At 59.7% G+C, this 20,003-nt stretch overlaps 1 protein-coding gene across 1 annotated transcript; it reads left to right on the forward strand.

The window, feature by feature from the left end:
• The first annotated feature begins 4,204 nt into the window (after positions 1-4,204).
• On the forward strand, positions 4,205-19,710 carry LOC125426191 (centromere-associated protein E-like). The gene is made up of 10 exons (XM_048484446.1): positions 4,205-4,590; positions 7,442-7,531; positions 7,618-7,736; positions 8,253-8,375; positions 9,210-9,291; positions 9,402-9,469; positions 10,767-10,835; positions 11,963-11,987; positions 18,916-19,082; positions 19,672-19,710. Exons 3-10 carry the CDS (start codon positions 7,665-7,667, stop codon positions 19,708-19,710), a joined length of 645 nt encoding a protein of 214 aa, XP_048340403.1. The 5' UTR covers positions 4,205-4,590; positions 7,442-7,531; positions 7,618-7,664.
• The last annotated feature ends 293 nt before the right edge of the window (positions 19,711-20,003 follow it).

Genomic DNA, 20,003 nt, shown 5'->3' on the forward strand with positions numbered 1-20,003 from the left:
CAACGTGGGCTGGAGCTGAGAGATCCATTCCACTATTTGGGGTTAGGGGCTTCCTCTGGCAGGAGGCGGCTTCCCTGATGCAAAAGCCTAGCCGACAAGGCTTCTTACACTAGAGCAGGGGTAGGGAACCTGCGGCTCTCCAGATGTTCAGGAACTACAATTCCCATCAGCCCCTACCAGCATGGCCAATTGGCCATGCTGACAGAGGCTGATGGGAATTGTAGTTCCTGAACATCTGGAGAGCCGCAGTCCCCCCCTCACCCCCCCCCCCCCCCACCCCCCTCCCCCCCCACCCCCCCCCCCCCCCACCCCCCCCCCCCCCCACCCCCCCCCCCCCCCACCCCCCCCCACCCCCCCACCCACAACAAACACCCTGTGAAGTGGGTGGGGCTGAGAGAGCTCCAAAGAACTGTGACTAGCTCAAGGTCACCCAGCTGGCATGTGTTGGAGTGCGCAGGCTAATCTAGTTCACAGAGACTTACCTGGGCCAAATGGCGCCTGGAGATGAAAAACCCTCTGGGCACGGCCCCCCATGTGGAGCCCTGCTTACTTGTGAGTAAGCGAGGCTTACTTGCAAGTAAGCCACACTTACTCACAAGTTGGGCTCCATCCCTTCTTCGCTGCCTACAAACGGGGCGCGAGGGAAACTTGCGAACTGTCTGCTTCTTGTGTGGGGGTGGGGATCTTACACTCATATTATTGAGAGTTTGGCCCATTTTTCACCAGAACTCTCTTTTTTGTAACAACATTTAGCTCTAAAGTGTTCTTTGAAAAACTGGGACTTCCTTCGGGTTGACTGAGCTTATCAGTTTTCAAGGGTACAAACAAACAATACAGAAAACAGTGATATCTTATTCATTCATGTAGCTAAACATAGAGTTTGGCTATATGAATGAATAAGATATCATTGTTTTCTGTATATCAGGCTATAATATAAACTTAAACGTGCAACATAAACTGGTACTGTGAATACAAAATTAACTTTAAATTTCTTAACTATATCCAACTTAAAACTATAACGTTATATCAAAACTTGGGTTGAAAACTTTAAGCAGGAAGATTTATAATGCACATCTGGCGCCTGTAATCTGAAGGCAATTCACAACACCCATTCAGTCCAAGAGAATTATCTTTAGACACAACGGAAGAATTATAAATTAGTTCCCACTGAGCACGGATGTTTTGTTAACCTTGGCTACGTGCAGTGTGTTCTTCCCGCCGGCTCTTAGTGTGAAGCTGAAACTTTGGTCAAGAGACAGAGGTCCCTATAATAAGGCTGTCTGATCTTATAATTATTTTTCGTTCCCAGGCTTAAGGGGTCTGCAACCTGCGGCTCTCCAGATGTTTATGGACTACAAATCTTAAATGGCCATGCTGGCAGGGGCTGATGGGAATTGTAATCCATGAGCATCTGGAGAGCCGCAGGTTGCGGACCCCTGCCTTAACCCTGAAGAATTATTTCTCTAGAAATCTAAACTGTAACATGACTAGCCTGGATTCTTAGAGCCAGAGAGTGTAATTCATAACTCTAGGATGCTGATGGACTACAATTCCCATGGTTTGTAGGATGATTTGTTTCCAATTGGCCATGCTGGCAGGGGCTGATGGGAATTGTAGTTTATAACATCTGGAGTGCCAAAGGTTTGCCACCACTGCTTTAGAGTAATGAGAATGTGAGCCTGGATACTTGTCAGATTCCCCGTTCAGACAATAAATCACTTGATTGGTTCAAGGCTTTTATTGAAGACATGATGTATGCAAAGGCTGCATATAGCTTTAAACAACACCAGTCGGAGGACGGTCTGTCTATTTCCTCTGAAGGAAAGCAGCTGGGGCTAATTAAGGAAAGAGATAAGATAAAGGAAAAGTAAAGAGAGAAGGGTTTTTTTGTGAGCAACTCACTTGGCATACAGCCTGGATCTTCGTTCAGTATATTGAAACCAATCCTTACTGTTTGTGTTGCTTGGAACTGTTTGAAGTTTGGTTTCTTTCCTGTGATTTTAAACGACCGTGAATGAAAAAGCTTTGGACTTCTTTATAGTCAGGAGTTGGCTTTCCTTTCTTCTGATCTCTGCTCGCCGAAGTGAAAGTGGTTGCAGAGAATATTGATGTGGAGGAGGCTGGATTAAAGCTTGTGGAGAACTTGTGAGCTGGCCAACAAGGCTGTGAGAAGGTCAGGGTGGGACCGGCAGCTCATACACGTGTCAGGAACATAAAAAGAGAGTTCTGGTGAAAAATGGGCCAAACTCTCGATAATATGAGTGTAAGATCCCTCCCCCCCACACGAGAAGCAGACAGTTCGCATTGTCCAGCCTGGAGTCTCTACCCAGCCGCAGAACTCCAAGGCCCCAGCTAGAAGTGACAACACTGCACCTGCAAAAGCGAAAGCAAACCCCCCCCCCCCCCCCATGGCACCATCATGACAATACTAACTAAACTGCCAAAGGGACGTCCAACAAACAACCGGACCCCTCCTCCTTTCATCTGATTTCTTTGCAGAACAGGATAAGCAATCTTTGCTTTCCATCTTGCTCTGCTCCCCATTATTTTCCAAACCACACTTGCACCGCGCACGCAGAGCCGGCAGTTTGGTCCTGTCTGCTCTGTACGTCTCTGTTCCAATTGTTTTCATTTTTCCTCTCCTATTCCCCATTTTGCACACCCCCATTCTTAGCTCAAAGACTAACTCGTGATCCAAACTGCACTAGCTCTGCTGCATGTTTGGTTGTTGTGGCTGTCTTAACTGGGATCAGGAGCGTGTCTGTGCTTTGGTTTCTTGTGTGTGCCATCAGGTCACAGCTAACATGGCGATCCCATCGGATTTTCAAGGCAGAGGTGGTTTGCCATGGCCTACTTCCACCTTGGCTGGTAGTTCTGGGACAGTGTTTCCCAACCTTTTCGACATCGTGGTACCCTTGACCTCGCTCTTCATATCTCAGGGTACCCCTGAGGTTCATTTGATTTTTTTTTTGCATTTTTTAGGTTTTTTTCCGTTTTTGGCCTGTAGGTGGGGGAGCAGGGGGGGGAAGGGAAAGCAGCATTGACAGCCACGTTGTTTGTTTGCCTAAATTCGACATGGATTGGGGGGATTTAAAGGGAGAGCTCCCTTTAAATCTACCCCCCCCAATCCACACCGAATTTAGGCAAATAAAACAATGCTGTTTTTCAGTGTTGTTTAAAGGGAGCCCATGAAGCTTCCAACCCCCCCCCCCCTTCAAAATCCATTTGATTCCGGTGGGGGGGGCAGGCAGTAGCATTGTCATGGTTCCCCTGGGACATGCTCATGGTGCCCCAGGGTACCACGGAACCCTGGTTGAGAATCACTGTTCTGGGAGAACTGACTGGTCACCCAGCCGAGGTCACGTGGAGGCATGGGGAATTGAACCCAGTTTTCCAAATTAGCTCCTTAACCCCAACACCACACTGCCTCCTTTAGTTTTGTACCGTTAGTATTTGCTTAGGAGAAGCACCTCAAATTCCTTGATAAACTGTGTTCCTTTTAAGTCACATATCTCTTGTCCTTTCCTACTGAAGACTTGCTCCTCAACAGCCGCTCCTTGAGATAAAAGTTCCTGGTTTTCTGCATCTCGCACTGACATACAAACTGATTCGCCTTGTTAATCTGAATGCATTTTCACATGTTTATTGGGGAGGGGTCACAGGCAGAGGTGGGGTCCAGCAGGTTCTCACCAGTTCCCGAGAGTGGGTTACTAATTATTTGTGTGTGCCGAGAGGGGGTTACTAATTGGGTCCGCTTTTCCATCTCCACGCCCTCGCCTCCCCGAGAGGCATACTGCCTTTGAACGTGAAGGTTCCATATAGCAATTGCGACTAATAATGTAACTCCCTGAACTGGGTTAATCCCTTCCAGGTACTGCAATTCATTGATTCTCAGCCTTTCGTACCTTTTATCCCACCAGTCTCTATCAAAGAACCTGTGTGTTTCACCATTGCTGTGTTCAGATTTGTGAGTTGGGGCATTTTCTATAATGTGTTAATGATTTAGAAATGACCTGGTGCAAAAAAATTTTGGGGGGTCGTGGTGGGGTGGCTGCCCACGCGGGGGGGGGGCATCCAACTCAGGTTTTGCCCAGGGCTCAGGTTTGCCTAGGTACGCCTCTGCCCCCTTTGCTGAGGCGGGGGGGCTGGCGACGGAACTGTTACTAAAATTTTTGGATCCCACCACTGGTCACAGGGGATGTGGTTCAGAGGGAGAACATCTGCCTCCCGTTCCGAAGGTACCAGGTTCCATTCCCCTGAATCTCCAGCAAAGGTGATGTGAAAGGCTTCAATCCAAGACTGTGGAAAGACTACCCGTCTGAGCGGACAGTGCAGACCACGATGGACCAAGGGGCCGATTCAGTGTCAAGTGGTTTCCGTGGGTGGTTGTGAAAGCTGCGGGCAGTTTTCTGTCTGATCAGCCAGAAGATGGGATAGCTCCTTCCCCACCCCTACTGCTGAAATAATATAAACACTGTAAATGTGTCTGTTTCTTAAGGGAGAAAGCGGAGGCGGGGGATAAATCTCTTCCCTGGAAAAGCGATAGATATAGCATCTCTCAGGCGGACGGAGTAAAAACCTTTCAGTTTGGTAAGCTCTTAATGGACCTTAAAACACCCAAGAGGGAGGGAGGCGGGCGGGCAGGAGAAAGAAGAACTGCAGTGTTGGCAAGGATGATCTTTTCAAGGCCTTCCCCTACCCCAGTGGTGGCGAACCTTTTCGAGACCAAGTGCCCAAATTGCAACCCAAAACCCACTTATTTATCTAGTGCCACGATCGCAATTTAACTCCACCTGAATACCGTAGGCCTTTAGCTTAGGAAAAGTGGTTGGTCTCCCCAGGTGTGTGTTTACTCAGAAGCAAGCCCCATTGCCAGCAAACTGAGCCATCTCCCAGTGTATAGGATCGTAAGTTTTAGTTCTTTTGCATGAAAAATCAGTGAGGTTTAACAGCACCCTAACAGGGTCACCTACACTGCTTCCCCAAAACTAGGTCTTAGGGCTTCCAATGTCAGATAATCGGGCCCAGCTTTGGCCGAGTGGGCCAGCCTATAGATGTGTGTGGGGAGGGCTTAATTTGCTCATGCGCAGGCCCACAGAGAGGGCTCTGAGTGCCACCTCTGGCACCCGTGCCATAGGTTCGCCACCACTGCCCTACCCTGTTCAAGTGGGAAGGAAAAGGGGCGACAAAGGCTTTCTGTATAGAAAATCTTTCCGTTATCCTTACTTGGTATCTCCCAATGAGAATTGGCTTAGGGAAATGCTGTATTATTTCACACTGATCAAGGAAGAAGAGGAGGAGGGGGAGTTTGGATTTATATCCCCCCTTTCTCTCCTGTAAGGAGACTCAAAGGGGCTTACAAACGCCTTTCCCTTCCCGCCCTCACAACAAACACCCTGTGAGGTAGGTGGGGCTGAGAGAGCTCAGAAGAACTGTGACTAGCCCAAGGTCACCCAGCTGGCATGTGTTGGGAATGCACAAGCGAATCTAGTTCCCCAGAGAAGCCTCCACAGCTCAAGTGGCAGAGCGGGGAATCAAACCCAGTTCTCCAGATTAGAGTACACCTGCTCTTCACCACTACACCACACTCACTGGCTCTCTCCTTTTAACAGTTTTTTAACTTTGAACAGTGTTAAAAGTTCGACCCTTGGACAAAAGGCTGGGTGAACGGAAGCCTCTTGGCCTACTCCCTATGAGAGGCATTGAGAGCATGGCTCGGGTGGCGGATCTTAACTGGCAGGTTGCTCATGGGAAGAGGCCTGTCCCCAGACTCCCTGGCCTCAACCCAAGCCATTCATCCCCTGGCCGCTGTGGAGCAGCAACAATTGGGAGATTCATTTCTCTTTCTGGGACACTGAACACCGACTGTTAGTCAGAAGAGTCCGCTCCAGGGCAGATGGGTTAAGAACATAAGAACAAGCCAGCTGGATCAGACCAGAGTCCATCTAGTCCAGCACTCTGTTACTCGCAGTGGCCCACCAGGTGCCTTTGGGAGCTCACATGCAGGATGTGAAAGCAATGGCCTTCTGCGGCTGTTGCTCCCGAGCACCTGGACTGTTAAGGCATTTGCAATCTCAGATCGAAGAGGATCAAGATTGGTAGCCATCAATCGATTTCTCCTCCATAAATCTATCCAAGCCCCTTTTAAAGCTATCCAGGTTAGTGGCCGTCACCACCTCCTGGGGCAGCATATTCCAAACACCAATCTCACGTTGCATGAAGAAGTATTTCCTTTGATTAGTCCTAATTCTTCCCCCCAGCATTTTCGATGAATGCCCCCTGGTTCTAGTATTGTGAGAAAGAGAGAAAAATTTATCTCTGTCAACATTTTCTACCCCATGCATAATTTGATAGACTTCAATCATATCCCCCTACAGTCATTGGCTAAGTAAGTAGAATTACAGCAATTGGCAGTCTTTTTGGCCTTGAAGACTCAGGGGAGGGGGTTGTGATGTCTTTGGCATATATTGGCACTGTATACAGTTAATTCTCAGTAGTCAGAAGATGTATTTAGTTGAAACTGATCCTTATTGGCTAAGAAGGATGCCGCTTGTGGAAACAATATCTGTGCATAGTTAAACACCTTGTAAAGTGACGCAAAGTAGTAGCTTTACAGTGTGAGGTACAGTTGAGAACCAGTATGGTATAATGGCTGCTTTGTCAGGTTAGGTTCTGGGATCTCCAGGTATGAAACCTCACTCTGCTACCGTGTAGATCAGGGGTCTTCAAACTATGGCCCTCCAGATGTTAATGGACTACAATTCCCATCAGCCCCTGCCAGCATGGCCAAGTGGTAGGGCTCATGGGAATTGTAGTCTATGAACATTTGGAGGGCCATAGTTTGAAGACCCCTGGTGTAGATGCTGCTGGGTGACGAGATTAACCCCCTTGCCTCGGCGCACTCGCTCTTTGCAGCACGCCGAGAGAAGAGGCAAGTTGAGGCAAGATTTCTTGTCCCAATACAGTTCCTCTTTCCACGCGCCTGCTCGTTGCTTTCCGTGGGGAAAGTGAGAGTACGTCTGGCATGACTTTTCATGCCAGAGCAGGGCAAAGGCATGGGGAGAACAGCCCGTGGCGGGTGGTAATCGCCTAGTATTGGTGGTAAACAATTTGTTCTCTCCAGATAAATTCATGAATCCACAATTCCCATCAGCCCTTGCCAGTATAGCCCAGGCTCATGTTGGGAAGGACTGATGGGAATTGTAGTTCACGAACATCTGGAGGGCTGTGAGTTTGATGTCCCTACTGGTTTGTTGCAAAGATGACATAGAGGAAAAGAGAGCGATGTAAACTAATTTGTGCCCCCACTGAGAAGAAAGGCAGAGTACAAAAGAAGTGAATAATAATAAAATCAGTTTGCTTCACAACTGGCCATTTAGCGACACGGGGCTAGAATCTACTTTTTCTGCGGACTGATCCTTTCTCTCTCCCTCTCTCAAAGATCGAGTCTTTCAGGCAGAAGAAAACACCTCTGCCGTTTATAACGAAGTGGCCGATCCGATAATCAAGTCTGCCATTCAAGGCTATCATGGTATCTTTTAAAATATGGGCTCGTGGGCAGAATTGCAGCTGGCGTGCGTATTGGTCTGAGCTAACTGAGTTGTGCATCCTCTCCAGGCACGATTTTTGCTTACGGCCAGACTGCTTCGGGCAAGACCCATACAATGCTGGGAACGGAGAGTTCTCCTGGGATTTTACGCATGGGGATTGAAGACGTCTTCAGGACCATCTGTGGCGTAGGTCCTTGAGCTAAATTTGATCTTTCAGGTGCCGAAAGCGTGTTGTGAGTGGAGTTCATTTACACGTCAGTCTGCTCTGACTGTTCTAGGCCAGTGGTGGCAAACCTTTGGCACTCCAGATGTTATGGACTACAATTCCCATCAGCCCCTGCCAGCATGGCCAATTGGCCATGCTGGCAAGGGCTGATGGGAATTGTAGTCCATAACATCTGGAGTGCCATAGGTTCACCAACAGGGTTCTAGGCTTTCCTCCCGAGTGTAGTCGTGGAAACACCTTTCCTTCCTGCTGATCTCTCTTCCTCTCCTGTAACTACCCACTCCTGTGGGACATGGAGGCTGCTGTTCTATTGGCTTGCTTATCTAAAACAAGTTTCTTTAGAACCAAGGAGATATGAAACCAAAGTTGAATACGACTGGCCAGAATGGCCTTGCTGGAGCATCCCGTCGCAGGTGTGACGTTTGAAGTCTGAGTAGTGGCCGACGCCCTCTTGATTTCTCCTTTTCTTTTGTAAGACGCCGGATCGGGAGTTCTTGCTTCGCATCTCCTACATGGAAATCTACAACGAGACCATAAAAGACCTGCTGTGCAATGACATCACCAAGAAGAAACCTCTCGTGGTCCGGGAAGACATCAATGTAAGTAAACGAAGGTGTGAAACGCCTGGATTGCAGGAAAAATCATTTATATTCCAAAAGCTTTGTGGGTTGGAAGGCAAGGTGCCGGTCTTGCGCATGTACAGCTGTGTATCTTTCAGGCCGAGTAGTCCAGGCTCCTGTGCTTGAAACTTGTGTTTTTAAAAATGACAGAATTGTGCATGCCCAAAACGTCTCTTCGGGATCCCAGCTGCAGGTCTCAGTGCTTTCCTAGCAGAATAGGAATCTTTCAAAGTTACCTGTTTGTAGACACCAAGTCCCACTACATTTTTAAAAAAGATGCTTCCCTAACATTCAGCCGCTACCCCTTCTAGATGCTGCAAATCAGTGATAAAGCGAAGAAGAAGAGTTTGGATTTATATCCCCCCTTTCTCTCCTGCAGGAGACTCAGAGGGGCTTACAATGTCCTTGCCCTTCCCCCCTCACAACAAACACCCTGTGAGGTGGGTGGGGCTGAGAGAGCTCTGAGAAGCTGTGACTAGCCCAAGGTCACCCAGCTGGCATGTATGGAAGTGTACAGGATAATCTGAATTCCCCAGATAAGCCTCCACAGCTCAGGCGGCAGAGCTGGGAATCAAACCCGGTTCCTCCAGATTAGATACACGAGCTCTTAACCTCCTACGCCACTGCTGCTCTTTTAAAAAAAAAAAAAAAAAAAAAAAAACAAAAAAAAAAAAAAAAAAAAAAAAAAAAAAAAAAAAAAAAAAAAAAAAAAAAAAAAAAAAAAAAAAAAAAAAAAAAAAAAAAAAAAAAAAAAAAAAAAAAAAAAGCAAAAAGAATAAATGTAATGCAAGAACATTCTGACTTCTCTTGCAGAGGACTGTCTATGTGGAAGATCTGATCGAAGAGGTGGTGGTTTCTCCGGAGGAAGCCATGAGGTGGCTGCAGAAAGGCGAAAGTAAGTTTTTGGGCCTCGAGTGGTAGGACACAGTTCCAACACCCATTTATACCAGTTTTGTGCCAATTAGCAAACCTGTTCCTATGTGTAATTTTGTTTCTTTTAAACAGAAAACAGACACTATGGAGAGACCAAAATGAGTGCAAAAAGCAGCCGTTCACATACGATCTTCCGAATGGTAACTGGTCATGGCTTTTGTTCAGCATGTTGTGTGTGTGTGTAGAAGGAGAGAAAGAGAAAGAAAGAAAGAAAGAAAGAAAGAAAGAAAGAAAGAAAGAAAGAAAGAAAGAAAGAAAGAAAGAAAGAAAGAAAGAAAGAAAGAAATTGCCAAGTAGGAATCAAGGTGGGGGTATACAGACTGGGACTTGCTTGAGTCTCATAGGCTCCCAATGAATTCTAGCATGGCTAGGGTCTGCAACCTGCGGCTCTCCAGATGTTCAGTGACTACAATTCCCATCAGCCCCTGCCACTGGCCAGGGGCTGATGGGAATTGTGGTCCATGGACATCTGGAGAGCCTCAGGTTGCAGACCCCTGCAGCGCTAGCAGGAAAAAAGGCACTACTCAATCCTGGTTCCTTATACTTTAGGGCAAGTTCCCCAACGAGATGCCCGTGAACACTGCTTTTACAAAGTGTTAGAGCCAAGTGGGGCTTTTGCCTAGCAGGTCTTCTGACTGGCTGTGCAGATATATAATTTTTTTAAAAACCTACCCTAGTTCAGGCATCTTCACTGCATTGCTGAAGTGCGTATGCAAGAATATATTTCAAACTAGATGTTCGTTCTAAAAGGTATACTGTTAAACAGAGCTTCTGCTTGAAATGATAGGTTTACCATTAGAGTTATGCCTGACCTCACTCCCTGACATTTTGTTGTTGCAGGCAGTATTCTGTCAGGTGTCCAGAGATCCCTGTGGACTCGAGAAGGTTGGGGACCCCTCCTCTGGGGTCCTTGTGAAGCTAGTTTGACTTTCTTCCCAGTGGTGGCTGAATACTGCCCGCGTGATGCCCTGTAATTTAATTGTGGGAGGTGGGACAGTTCTGAACTTGGTGACATTGGGCCTTTCCCCACTTACCTTAAGCCCCACGCTACTCTCCGAAAGTACCACGGGGTCCCCCAGCACTCCCCATGACAGGGACAGCAACAACGCAGCCGCCCCAACGCTGCCGCTGTCGCGCCCCCTCAGCGTTCGGCAACCTTGGCGCTCTTTTAAACGGCGCCTTGTGATGACCCTGCGCAGAGCGCGGGGTCGTGGGGACGCCCGGGCTCGCACCAGCATGGGGGGGGGGGGATTAAGGTAAGTGGGGAAAGGCCCATAGTTGCACAGAGTACCCCATTGACTTTCAGTAGGGAATTAGAAGGGTGTGCATATACATTACAGTTCTTGCAGTGCGAAGCCCCCTGCTCCCACCTCTGCTTTTGTAGCTAGGTCTTCCGCTGTAACCCTGAGTCATTGCTCTGTTGTGTTTCTTTTGAAGATTATCGAAAGCAAAGAGGACGATTCTTCCAGTTCCGATGGTGATGGGGCCGTCATGGTGTCACACTTAGTGAGTTTTGGAAAGATACCATAGAGATTCTAAGTGGGTTTGAGTATGACAGCAGGTAATCATTTGGATGCTGCAGTATTGCTGAAAGATCCCACTCGGCCGCTTTTGAATTCGATCTCGGACAATCAGAGCCCAACATCTGCTTCAAATATAGAAGAGAGAAAGTCTGCTGACCTATAATCTAGGAATGGTTCAGCTAGGAATCTTGTGTGTATCTGTGAATGTTGATGTGGGTCGCAGTTAGTCTGACACACCGGTTCTAATTATGTTCACATCAGAGAAACTTGTCTCTGAATTAAGTGTGCCTTGGAGTTCAGACATATCTACATTTCAAGAGTGGTTTGTTGAAAACTCCACAACCTCTTTTATTTTTTGGTCACTTCAGCACAGCACTTAAGATTACTTAGTTCAGTTTAGCTTAGATGTATCGTAGATGCTTTCCAGTTTGTACAGTTCCTTTGCTTAGATGTTTTGGCTTATGACTATTCACTTACAGGGTCCAAACACTGGTTTGGTACTTTTCCACTGTACCCTCACACAGCCCTCACAGTTCGGTAAAGACCTCAAAAACAAAACCTCTTTGCTGAGGTCAACTTAAAGCAAATCTCTATGCCTCAGACCCACTGGTACAGTAGGACTCTCCGCTCTTTAGGAACAGTTCTAATCCACGTTTATATAGCCTTCAATTTGGCTGTCCAGTAAACCTAACCCCACCAATATGTGTATGGTTGCTTTCACACAGCGCTCAGGCTGATAACCAGTAGAATCAGTCACTGTCTTGGCTTATCGACTCCCCTCGGAGTTTAGTCTTTCACACAATTAAGGCAGACGGCGCTTAATATCAGGAATGTTTCCGACCAAAAACCTCTCAGAATGTACTGACGAGGAGTTTAACCTCCTCCCTTGCTGCATCATGCAGTTACTTGCCCAATCAGAGTGCAGGAGAGCACAGCCAATCGGGTGGCTCCTCCGTCCTGTGCTTCACTCTGAACAATATTTCCTCTAAACCATATTTTCCTTAAAACAGAACTGCGCTGTAAAAAACATATTTCTACTGCAGGCGGTCACAGTAGCTTTCTCCCTGTTTTGCGATTTAAGCTTTTGCTTGGGGTTCCTTTCCCTTCTAGGCCATCTCGCTCCTGGAACTTCCTTGTTGGTGAAACAGAGAGGGGTGCCACCTAGGTACAGGGCCAGGGGTGGCTAACCTGTGGCACCCCAGATATTCATGGACTACAATTCCCATCAGCCCCTGCCAGCATGGCCAGTCAGCAGTCCATGAACATCTGGAGTGCCATAGATTGGGCCCCCCTGGGCCATCTGAGCAGGGGTGAGAAGAAGACTGGAGGAAGTTTCCAAACTGCTCATAGGAACAAAAAAAGTCCAAAACGTACAATTTGAACTTCTGGTACTCAATTGAAAACCACTGTTAGCAATTGTCTCTGAGTGCAGAGTGGCATTTCCCCTACGGGGGAAGGACGGGATATAAGTTAAAATAAATATGTTGAAATACTTTCACTTGGAATGTAGGCCGTTTCTGCACGACCACCCAGGGACCGTTCACACAACGCCGACCCCCCAGGGACCGTTCACACAAACGGTCCCGGGAAGGGCAGGGAAGACGGCGCAGCACTGCGCCGTCGCCCGATCAACGTGTCTTCCCTGCGACCTTCGGGTGTGTTGGCCAGGCCAGGGAACATACCCCCTGCCCTGCGCGACAGCTCTGGAGTCGCAGGGTGGGGTGTGTGTCCCCCCAGGCCTGGGCGACGTGCTGGAAGGTCGCAGGGAAGGTACGTCGATCAGGAAAGGGGAGGGGGGATGGCGCCTTCTAGCCGCTGCCGTTCGCATGGCAACGGCTGGAAGTCGCTGTTTCCATAAAACCTCACTCAGGGAGCGAGGTTTGGAAACAGCAGCTTCGCGCCGCTGGGGGGGAGCGAGGGCGGCACGACTGCGATGCAGCTGCGCCCCCCATGCGAACAGCTGCCTAGGGACGGCGTTTTTGCCGTCCCTAGGGTGCTGTAAATGGCCCGTGCGGAAAGGGCCGTAGAGTGAACCCCAGTTCAGTTTTATACTGAAGGCAACTATTATAGCTGGGTTAAGATTCTCTCCCTTGGTTCCACACAACCAATTAGGGCTGAGCTGTTGTGTCCCCGGAAACAGTTTCTGGCTAGCACTCTTGATGTGCTCTAGAAGCTAGTTTATTAACAGCAGCAATAGCTCCATAAGCTGCTGTCTCTTAAAACAGGGGAGTAGATTCTGTGCCCTTGAGCTGGAGAGCCCTTGTCTCCAATCCTAGAAAATGGTCTGCTTTTTTTTTTTTGCTAGCCGGATGCCATTTGACCTTTCAAAGGACTTCTGGACCCCTTTTGGTGTACCCTTTCAGATCTCCAGGGGTCTCCAGGCTCCAGTTTGGAAGACATTATGTTACTGTATAATTCCTTGGGTTTGATTTCTCTTCTGTCACTGGCTGACATCTATTTAGAACAGTGGTGGCGAACCTTTGGCACTCCAGATGTTATGGACTCCCCCCCCCCCCCCCACCCCCCCCCCCCCCCACCCCCCCCCCCCCCCACCCCCCCCCCCCCCCACCCCCCCCCCCCCCCACCCCCCCCCCCCCCCACCCCCCCCCCCCCCCACCCCCCCCCCCCCCCACCCCCCCCCCCCCCCACCCCCCCCCCCCCCCACCCCCCCCCCCCCCCACCCCCCCCCCCCCCCACCCCCCCCCCCCCCCACCCCCCCCCCCCCCCACCCCCCCCCCCCCCCACCCCCCCCCCCCCCCACCCCCCCCCCCCCCCACCCCCCCCCCCCCCCACCCCCCCCCCCCCCCACCCCCCCCCCCCCCCACCCCCCCCCCCCCCCACCCCCCCCCCCCCCCACCCCCCCCCCCCCCCACCCCCCCCCCCCCCCACCCCCCCCCCCCCCCACCCCCCCCCCCCCCCACCCCCCCCCCCCCCCACCCCCCCCCCCCCCCACCCCCCCCCCCCCCCACCCCCCCCCCCCCCCACCCCCCCCCCCCCCCACCCCCCCCCCCCCCCACCCCCCCCCCCCCCCACCCCCCCCCCCCCCCACCCCCCCCCCCCCCCACCCCCCCCCCCCCCCACCCCCCCCCCCCCCCACCCCCCCCCCCCCCCACCCCCCCCCCCCCCCACCCCCCCCCCCCCCCACCCCCCCCCCCCCCCACCCCCCCCCCCCCCCACCCCCCCCCCCCCCCACCCCCCCCCCCCCCCACCCCCCCCCCCCCCCACCCCCCCCCCCCCCCACCCCCCCCCCCCCCCACCCCCCCCCCCCCCCACCCCCCCCCCCCCCCACCCCCCCCCCCCCCCACCCCCCCCCCCCCCCACCCCCCCCCCCCCCCACCCCCCCCCCCCCCCACCCCCCCCCCCCCCCACCCCCCCCCCCCCCCACCCCCCCCCCCCCCCACCCCCCCCCCCCCCCACCCCCCCCCCCCCCCACCCCCCCCCCCCCCCACCCCCCCCCCCCCCCACCCCCCCCCCCCCCCACCCCCCCCCCCCCCCACCCCCCCCCCCCCCCACCCCCCCCCCCCCCCACCCCCCCCCCCCCCCACCCCCCCCCCCCCCCACCCCCCCCCCCCCCCACCCCCCCCCCCCCCCACCCCCCCCCCCCCCCACCCCCCCCCCCCCCCACCCCCCCCCCCCCCCACCCCCCCCCCCCCCCACCCCCCCCCCCCCCCACCCCCCCCCCCCCCCACCCCCCCCCCCCCCCACCCCCCCCCCCCCCCACCCCCCCCCCCCCCCACCCCCCCCCCCCCCCACCCCCCCCCCCCCCCACCCCCCCCCCCCCCCACCCCCCCCCCCCCCCACCCCCCCCCCCCCCCACCCCCCCCCCCCCCCACCCCCCCCCCCCCCCACCCCCCCCCCCCCCCACCCCCCCCCCCCCCCACCCCCCCCCCCCCCCACCCCCCCCCCCCCCCACCCCCCCCCCCCCCCACCCCCCCCCCCCCCCACCCCCCCCCCCCCCCACCCCCCCCCCCCCCCACCCCCCCCCCCCCCCACCCCCCCCCCCCCCCACCCCCCCCCCCCCCCACCCCCCCCCCCCCCCACCCCCCCCCCCCCCCACCCCCCCCCCCCCCCACCCCCCCCCCCCCCCACCCCCCCCCCCCCCCACCCCCCCCCCCCCCCACCCCCCCCCCCCCCCACCCCCCCCCCCCCCCACCCCCCCCCCCCCCCACCCCCCCCCCCCCCCACCCCCCCCCCCCCCCACCCCCCCCCCCCCCCACCCCCCCCCCCCCCCACCCCCCCCCCCCCCCACCCCCCCCCCCCCCCACCCCCCCCCCCCCCCACCCCCCCCCCCCCCCACCCCCCCCCCCCCCCACCCCCCCCCCCCCCCACCCCCCCCCCCCCCCACCCCCCCCCCCCCCCACCCCCCCCCCCCCCCACCCCCCCCCCCCCCCACCCCCCCCCCCCCCCACCCCCCCCCCCCCCCACCCCCCCCCCCCCCCACCCCCCCCCCCCCCCACCCCCCCCCCCCCCCACCCCCCCCCCCCCCCACCCCCCCCCCCCCCCACCCCCCCCCCCCCCCACCCCCCCCCCCCCCCACCCCCCCCCCCCCCCACCCCCCCCCCCCCCCACCCCCCCCCCCCCCCACCCCCCCCCCCCCCCACCCCCCCCCCCCCCCACCCCCCCCCCCCCCCACCCCCCCCCCCCCCCACCCCCCCCCCCCCCCACCCCCCCCCCCCCCCACCCCCCCCCCCCCCCACCCCCCCCCCCCCCCACCCCCCCCCCCCCCCACCCCCCCCCCCCCCCACCCCCCCCCCCCCCCACCCCCCCCCCCCCCCACCCCCCCCCCCCCCCACCCCCCCCCCCCCCCACCCCCCCCCCCCCCCACCCCCCCCCCCCCCCACCCCCCCCCCCCCCCACCCCCCCCCCCCCCCACCCCCCCCCCCCCCCACCCCCCCCCCCCCCCACCCCCCCCCCCCCCCACCCCCCCCCCCCCCCACCCCCCCCCCCCCCCACCCCCCCCCCCCCCCACCCCCCCCCCCCCCCACCCCCCCCCCCCCCCACCCCCCCCCCCCCCCACCCCCCCCCCCCCCCACCCCCCCCCCCCCCCACCCCCCCCCCCCCCCACCCCCCCCCCCCCCCACCCCCCCCCCCCCCCACCCCCCCCCCCCCCCACCCCCCCCCCCCCCCACCCCCCCCCCCCCCCACCCCCCCCCCCCCCCACCCCCCCCCCCCCCCACCCCCCCCCCCCCCCACCCCCCCCCCCCCCCACCCCCCCCCCCCCCCACCCCCCCCCCCCCCCACCCCCCCCCCCCCCCACCCCCCCCCCCCCCCACCCCCCCCCCCCCCCACCCCCCCCCCCCCCCACCCCCCCCCCCCCCCACCCCCCCCCCCCCCCACCCCCCCCCCCCCCCACCCCCCCCCCCCCCCACCCCCCCCCCCCCCCACCCCCCCCCCCCCCCACCCCCCCCCCCCCCCACCCCCCCCCCCCCCCACCCCCCCCCCCCCCCACCCCCCCCCCCCCCCACCCCCCCCCCCCCCCACCCCCCCCCCCCCCCACCCCCCCCCCCCCCCACCCCCCCCCCCCCCCACCCCCCCCCCCCCCCACCCCCCCCCCCCCCCACCCCCCCCCCCCCCCACCCCCCCCCCCCCCCACCCCCCCCCCCCCCCACCCCCCCCCCCCCCCACCCCCCCCCCCCCCCACCCCCCCCCCCCCCCACCCCCCCCCCCCCCCACCCCCCCCCCCCCCCACCCCCCCCCCCCCCCACCCCCCCCCCCCCCCACCCCCCCCCCCCCCCACCCCCCCCCCCCCCCACCCCCCCCCCCCCCCACCCCCCCCCCCCCCCACCCCCCCCCCCCCCCACCCCCCCCCCCCCCCACCCCCCCCCCCCCCCACCCCCCCCCCCCCCCACCCCCCCCCCCCCCCACCCCCCCCCCCCCCCACCCCCCCCCCCCCCCACCCCCCCCCCCCCCCACCCCCCCCCCCCCCCACCCCCCCCCCCCCCCACCCCCCCCCCCCCCCACCCCCCCCCCCCCCCACCCCCCCCCCCCCCCACCCCCCCCCCCCCCCACCCCCCCCCCCCCCCACCCCCCCCCCCCCCCACCCCCCCCCCCCCCCACCCCCCCCCCCCCCCACCCCCCCCCCCCCCCACCCCCCCCCCCCCCCACCCCCCCCCCCCCCCACCCCCCCCCCCCCCCACCCCCCCCCCCCCCCACCCCCCCCCCCCCCCACCCCCCCCCCCCCCCACCCCCCCCCCCCCCCACCCCCCCCCCCCCCCACCCCCCCCCCCCCCCACCCCCCCCCCCCCCCACCCCCCCCCCCCCCCACCCCCCCCCCCCCCCACCCCCCCCCCCCCCCACCCCCCCCCCCCCCCACCCCCCCCCCCCCCCACCCCCCCCCCCCCCCACCCCCCCCCCCCCCCACCCCCCCCCCCCCCCACCCCCCCCCCCCCCCACCCCCCCCCCCCCCCACCCCCCCCCCCCCCCACCCCCCCCCCCCCCCACCCCCCCCCCCCCCCACCCCCCCCCCCCCCCACCCCCCCCCCCCCCCACCCCCCCCCCCCCCCACCCCCCCCCCCCCCCACCCCCCCCCCCCCCCACCCCCCCCCCCCCCCACCCCCCCCCCCCCCCACCCCCCCCCCCCCCCACCCCCCCCCCCCCCCACCCCCCCCCCCCCCCACCCCCCCCCCCCCCCACCCCCCCCCCCCCCCACCCCCCCCCCCCCCCACCCCCCCCCCCCCCCACCCCCCCCCCCCCCCACCCCCCCCCCCCCCCACCCCCCCCCCCCCCCACCCCCCCCCCCCCCCACCCCCCCCCCCCCCCACCCCCCCCCCCCCCCACCCCCCCCCCCCCCCACCCCCCCCCCCCCCCACCCCCCCCCCCCCCCACCCCCCCCCCCCCCCACCCCCCCCCCCCCCCACCCCCCCCCCCCCCCACCCCCCCCCCCCCCCACCCCCCCCCCCCCCCACCCCCCCCCCCCCCCACCCCCCCCCCCCCCCACCCCCCCCCCCCCCCACCCCCCCCCCCCCCCACCCCCCCCCCCCCCCACCCCCCCCCCCCCCCACCCCCCCCCCCCCCCACCCCCCCCCCCCCCCACCCCCCCCCCCCCCCACCCCCCCCCCCCCCCACCCCCCCCCCCCCCCACCCCCCCCCCCCCCCACCCCCCCCCCCCCCCACCCCCCCCCCCCCCCACCCCCCCCCCCCCCCACCCCCCCCCCCCCCCACCCCCCCCCCCCCCCACCCCCCCCCCCCCCCACCCCCCCCCCCCCCCACCCCCCCCCCCCCCCACCCCCCCCCCCCCCCACCCCCCCCCCCCCCCACCCCCCCCCCCCCCCACCCCCCCCCCCCCCCACCCCCCCCCCCCCCCACCCCCCCCCCCCCCCACCCCCCCCCCCCCCCACCCCCCCCCCCCCCCACCCCCCCCCCCCCCCACCCCCCCCCCCCCCCACCCCCCCCCCCCCCCACCCCCCCCCCCCCCCACCCCCCCCCCCCCCCACCCCCCCCCCCCCCCACCCCCCCCCCCCCCCACCCCCCCCCCCCCCCACCCCCCCCCCCCCCCACCCCCCCAGTTTGTTGTGAGGGGGGAAGGGCAAGGAGATTGTAAGCCCCTTTGAGTCTCCTGCAGGAAAGGGGAGATATAAATCCAAACTCCTCCTCCTCCTCTTCTTTGATCAATGTGAAATAATACAGCATTTCCCTAAGCCAATTCCTTTCAGGAACGCAACATTTAAGTGTGGGAAGCTGGCACTGCACCTGCGCAGGGCAGGAATTCGACTTAAAAGGAAAGTAGGTTCGCCCTCTCCATACATAAACGCATAATTAGACGTATTGAACGTAGGACAATATTGAGCACGTGCAGAGCCAGTAACTCAGTAGGCAAATCCCGTTGACTAAGTTGTTAAAGAAACACCCAGCAATGCACAAACTGCAGTTCGGGGAGGGAGGGAGGGAGGGGGGGGTGTCACATGCGTACAAGCAAGCAAGTTTGCGCAACAAGTCTGGTCCCAAAAAGCGGCGTCCCAAACGCAAGAGCGGCTGCAAGGGAGGCTGAACCCAGGGTTTGCCCGATGCCCGTGGACCACGCCCCCTCAGCAGGCAACCTAACGGGACCCCCTTCCCACAACCAGACAGGCACCTGTCGCTCAGCGGCCGCACCCGCACGCACACCCTCACTGCATCCTCGCTGGCCATCGCAGCAGCCGCTCGCGAGCCTCCCTCTTGCAGCGCTGCAGTCCCAGCGTTTGAATCCGTTCTTATTGGCCGCGCTTCTTACGTCCCGCCTCCTCGGTGGACTGTACTACTATTGTGGCCGGGAGAGGGAGAACGGGCGGGCTCATTTGAGGATACCGCCTGTCAAACTCACAGCCCTCCAGACTCATGTTGGGAGGGACTGATGGGAATTGTAGTTCATGAACATCTGGAGGGGTGCGAGTTTGACACTCCTGGGCTATGCTGAGGATAATGGGACCTGCGAAAACCTATATGAGATGGGGGCTGTCGTCTTTCAAGACAAGTTGGAACTTGGAAGCAGAGGTAGTTTGCCATTGCCTTCTTCTGCAGAGTCTTCTTTGGCGGTGTCCCTCCCAAGTTCCAACCAGAGGTGGGATCCAGCAGGTTCTCACAGATTCCCGAGAGTAGGTTACTAATTATTTGTGTGTGCCGAGAGGGGGTTACTAATTGGTGATTTTGCCACGTGATTTTTGCCTTAGTTACGCCCCTCCTCCGCTCCTCAGCAGTAGCGGGCAGAACTTGAAGCAGTCTAGCAGGAGGTGCACCGTGCGTGGCAGCCTGCGCCTGCGTGCATTCGTTTCCTGATAGTTCTTGATGCAAACAAAATTGGGAGTCTTCACAGTAAATGGTGATTTTTCTGTCTTTTTTTGTAGCGTCAAGCTGCAACGTCTAACACAGTTTCTACTATCTGACTGAGATAATAGAATCGGAGGGAAGATTTTCTGGGCGATAATAAAATACAGACTGGATTGTTAGGAAATGAAATAAATCATAGTGACATTTACTACACTCATGGTATGCTGCAAAGGAACCTTGAGTTAAGATAAGGAAAAGGTCAAGAATTGATAGGCACAGGGCAAAGGCCCTGTCCACAGAGCAAAAGCTCTGACCGGTTACAAAAATAACCCTCCAACAGCTTATTCAGTGTTCAGAGATTTATTGTTTTCTTTCAATTCTGCGCAGAAGAGGGAACTCTCCTCTGTTA

Source organism: Sphaerodactylus townsendi, linkage group LG02 (genome assembly GCF_021028975.2).
Source record: "Sphaerodactylus townsendi isolate TG3544 linkage group LG02, MPM_Stown_v2.3, whole genome shotgun sequence".
In the NCBI taxonomy this organism is placed as follows: domain Eukaryota; kingdom Metazoa; phylum Chordata; class Lepidosauria; order Squamata; family Sphaerodactylidae; genus Sphaerodactylus; species Sphaerodactylus townsendi.